Genomic DNA, 4,656 nt, shown 5'->3' on the forward strand with positions numbered 1-4,656 from the left:
TACATTGTTAAATTGATGGGATAATAATTGGATATATATACACCATTGCTTACCCTCAAATTCATCATCATTGAAAAAGCACAAATCTGTGAAGGAAGAAAGATTGTCATTGTCTATAGTCATTTGGAGGAAAAGCAGTTGTCCTTATATTACAAGAAAAATCAAATTTATCTATCGAATCAAGTTTTGTCAAGAAATATAAACAAAAAAAGAAAATTATCGAATGATGATATCTTTCTTACTACAATAACTCAATAAGCTAAGGGATTGGTAATTGTTCTTGATTTGCTTTGTCTTGGCGTGTGTGTGTATATATATGTGTGTGTGTGTATTTACTGTAATCTAACGAAACCAAATTAAAGGCTGAGAAAAGAAAATGGCATGCATATCAGTGTGGGCATCAGCAGCACCTAAATCATTTTCCTTTTCACGACAAACCTTCCCTTTACTTAGGCAAATGCAAAGCGCAACTAGTCTTGGAAGTTGCAGCATTTGCACAAGAAAACTAGGAGAAAATGTATTCAATAAATGCAAGGGGAGAAGATATATATATACTAGTTCAAAAAGGTTATCACCCTGCAGCATTATTGTAAGGTTGGCGGGTGAAATGCGGGCTTTTGATGACACACACTCACCACAAGAAGGAGCAAAGCAGGAGAGGGTTGAGTTTTGGACGAGAATCGGGAAATCTTTGGAAGTGGCGCCTGGTTCCCTGGGTTTCAAGGCGATGGTTCCTTTGACGCATTTGTTGTGTCTGTTTGCCCCATTTTGTTTCAGTTGGGATGCTGTTGGCCTTGCATTTGGGTTGTACATCATCACCGGCCTGGGTGTTACTCTGTCTTATCATAGGAATCTCAGTCACAAGAGTTACAAACTTCCCAAATGGCTTGAGTACTTTTTTGCCTATTGTGGTGTTCATGCTTTTCAGGTCTATACAATTCAAATATCATATTATATTATATTATATTATATATATATATATATATATATATATATATATATATATATATATATATATATATATATATATATATATATATATATAATCATATTCAAATGTGGCTGCGCCTTCCTGTATGATCGGGTATATATTTTTATACATAGTGGTGTGCGGCGGCCACACATACTGGACAGCCACACCGGATTATGACCATACATATATATATATATATATATAATGTCTTTAAGTAGCAATAGGTAAAATATGAATATAGTGATATACTAAAACACTGCTTTATTAGCCCCACCTTAAGCAAATTCTTATGTGAGACTATCTCACAGGTCTCACATGTCGAATTAGGAGAATATGAATCTTAGGGTATATGGATTAGTAATATTATTTTTGAAAATTGTTTATTACAACTTTACTATAAACAGTATAAAGTATTACATCTATATTATAAACTACAATATATTATATTATATATAAGACTTAAAGTAGTATTGATTATATCTACAATCTAGCTTGCAATGTAATGATACTTTATTTATTCGCACAAAAAAAATGATACTTTATTTATTGCAAATTGTCTATTATAGATTTTCTATAAAAGTACATCTGTTATAAATTATGGAGTATATATTATATATGAGGCTTAAAGTATTAGTGATATCTAAAATTATTTTATGTTATTACTTTATTCCCTACAAAATGTGTATTACATTTATGCTATAAAATATTCAATTGTTATACCATAGACCAATGTTCACCTTGCATTGTGATTCTAGTCCAAAAACTATATGTTTGAAATTAATTAACATATTTTGTGTCTTTAGCTAATAAATTATGTGCCGTAAATAAATTAAAGGCACACATAATACGTTAACTACATACACATAATATATAAATTGTATATTATATGCTTCCAGTTAACATATTATCAAGGTTGCAAAAATCGCTAGGCGCCCTCTAGGCGCCTGGGGGGCGCCTAGGCGCCGCCTAGTTTTTTTTTTTTTTTTTTTTAAATTTTAAAAAAAATATTTTAAAAAAATATTTTAAATGTTAATAATTGTAAAGTGTTTAGTATTGTAAGTCTTTACACTTTAATAGTTAAATAGTTAATACTTATTAAGTTATTAATTATTATTTATTAATTATTAGTGCATTATTTATTAGTTTAATTTAGTTATTACTTATTATTTTATTAAGTTATTAGTTATTTGTTATTACTTATTAGACTATTAGCGTATTAGTTAATATATTATAACATTAATAGTTTAAATATTTAAGATTTATAATTTAAAAAAAAAAAAAAACCTGTCGGCCGGACACCTAGGCGGCCTAGGCGCCGCCTAGTCTGCCGGCGTCCTAGGCGGGCTAGGCATCGCCTAGTCGACCGACTAGGCGCCCGGTCGCGGAGGAGGCCGATTTCGGCCTTCCTCGACGCGGCCGGGCGCGATTTTTGCAACACTGCATATTATATATATGCAGGTAGATGTGCTTTCAATTTATTATTAACTACACACACATAATATGTTAATTGTAGACACATAATTTGAAAGTCATTTTGGACTAGAGTTCATAATGCAATGTGAACCTTGTGCACGGTATGGTTTGCTTTTATATATATATATATATATATATATATATATATATATATATATATATATATAAGGCTTAAAATATTAATTATATTTGCAATTCTGTTTTGTTATGTTATTAATTTATTTCCTGCTAACTGTCTATTGCAATTTTGTTATAAAGTATGATTATATATGCAAATGCAATTCTACTATATTATTGCTTTATTTCCTGCAAATTTTCTATTAGAGTTTTGCTATAAAGTACTACATTATTTATGCTATAAAGTATTATATATAAGGTTTAAAATATTGATTATATACGTAATTATGTTATGACCCATTTTTTTAAAAGCTTACATGTCTCACGAATTGAGACCTGTAAAACAATCTTACAGGTGACCAACGCTTTGCCTTTAACATAAATTACAAAATCAAGGAATGCTCCTTTTCACCTTTATATAACATAGCTTTTATGTTACTTTATCATTTGGTTAATAGGGAGATCCAATTGGTTGGGTGAGTAACCATAGATATCATCATCAGTATGTGGATACTAAAAATGATCTCCACAGTCCTATTGAAGGATTTTGGTATAGTCACGTAGGTTGGATATATGACACCAAATCTGCTAATGAAAGGGTAATATATTTATAATACTCAATTTAAATAATTCTCTTATTACATTTTTGGCATTTCATATGTTAGAGAATAGTTTGGTTTGTTTTAATTAATTCATATTTTTGTGTAGAGTGAAAGGCCGACAAATGTAGCAGACTTGGAGAATCAATTCTTCTACAAGTTCATTCATAATACCTATATTATTCATCCTATTATACTTGCGACATTGCTATATGTCATTGGCGGATTTCCATACATAGTTTGGGGCATGGTATGCATTTTCACTCCTTGTTTTCATCACTCCTTGTTTTCATCTTTGCTTGTTCTGATGAAAATTTTGTCCTTGAACACATTTAAGATATGTTTTATCATTTTGTTGTTATTAATTCATATAATAATAGGTTAATTACTTAAACATTTAAATACATATAATTAGTTAATTGATTAATTCAAATGTTTTTCCATTTAATTTGTTTTAAATGATTACCGTAAAATTCTAATTTAAAATTTGAAATCTTATTGTTTTCTTGAATTTGATAAAACTAATAGCCTAAAGCTTATGTATTGTTTGAATTGCTAGGCCTCAATTTCTAGATATTTTTCAAATTCTTTTTAAATGTCTAATGTTTTTAATTAATATGTTAATATGATGATTGAGTATAATGGGGGGTGAGATTATCGTTCTCTCGATGATAGATGTAGAGCTTATGTTTCTCAAGCACTTAGTACGCAATCTTCTCGTGAAAATCTAGCCCTCAGTAAGGTTGATTGAAGCTAACAACAAAAACAAGCACAGTTATAAATTGTAATGAATAACAAGAAATAAGGAAGAAGGAGGGAATAGTCAATTGGCTAGATAACATATGTGTTTTAACAAGGAGGAATTTTTTCTCAAGGTCATTACATACGTAGAACATTTAATGACATTCTCATGACTCATAAGTGGCTAAGAGACATTTTATAAAACAACTTGGTCTTGACATCTCCGTACTTCGCTTTTCTCAAAGGTGAAGTAAAGTTAATTAACCATTTGAGTCTAACGGTATGAATTAACAATTTTATACATACAATTTTTTTTTAAAAAAATTGGAAGTTTAATTTAAAAAGTTTAGTTGTATGAAGTAACAATTTTATACAATTATATTTTTTTAAAATGCTGTTATTATGATTTTATCTTTTAAATAATTGTAATACAAATTTTTTAAAAGTCGGGTTATGTTAGAATTTTTATTAAATTAAATTTTATAGTGGGATGTAATTGTTTCAAGATACAAAGATTTGATATTAAAATTTCAAAGTTATAAAGAGGTTTGAATATAATTGTTTTTTTTTTTTTGAGTACGAATATAATTGTTATGATACATAAATGTTTGAGTATTTTTCAGCAATAATTAACTCTATTCTATTTATGTTTCCCTTGAAACTAATGACTTATACTATTGCTAGTGTTTGTTATTGATTATTTACCACAAACTGAGACTTCAAAAAAAAAAAAAAAAAAAAAAAAAAAAAAAA

The 4,656-nt window shown here is 28.8% G+C and overlaps 1 protein-coding gene across 2 annotated transcripts in view; it reads left to right on the forward strand.

Annotated features, from left to right (window-relative positions):
* Positions 1-306: 306 nt before the first annotated feature.
* LOC116001335 (acyl-CoA C20 Delta5-desaturase-like) overlaps positions 307-4,656 on the forward strand; it is a 6,034-nt gene continuing 1,684 nt past the window's right edge. The window contains exons 1-3 of one of the 2 annotated variants that reach the window (XM_031241222.1): positions 309-928; positions 3,022-3,162; positions 3,272-3,412. In XM_031241222.1, the coding sequence (XP_031097082.1) occupies positions 377-928; positions 3,022-3,162; positions 3,272-3,412 (834 nt within the window). In that variant the 5' untranslated portion in view covers positions 309-376. Of the gene's footprint in view, positions 929-3,021; positions 3,163-3,271; positions 3,413-4,656 lie in introns of both variants that reach the window. The other variant, XM_031241224.1, reaches the window with a different exon arrangement.

The sequence above is a fragment of the Ipomoea triloba genome, chromosome 1 (assembly GCF_003576645.1).
Source record: "Ipomoea triloba cultivar NCNSP0323 chromosome 1, ASM357664v1".
Taxonomy (NCBI): domain Eukaryota; kingdom Viridiplantae; phylum Streptophyta; class Magnoliopsida; order Solanales; family Convolvulaceae; genus Ipomoea; species Ipomoea triloba.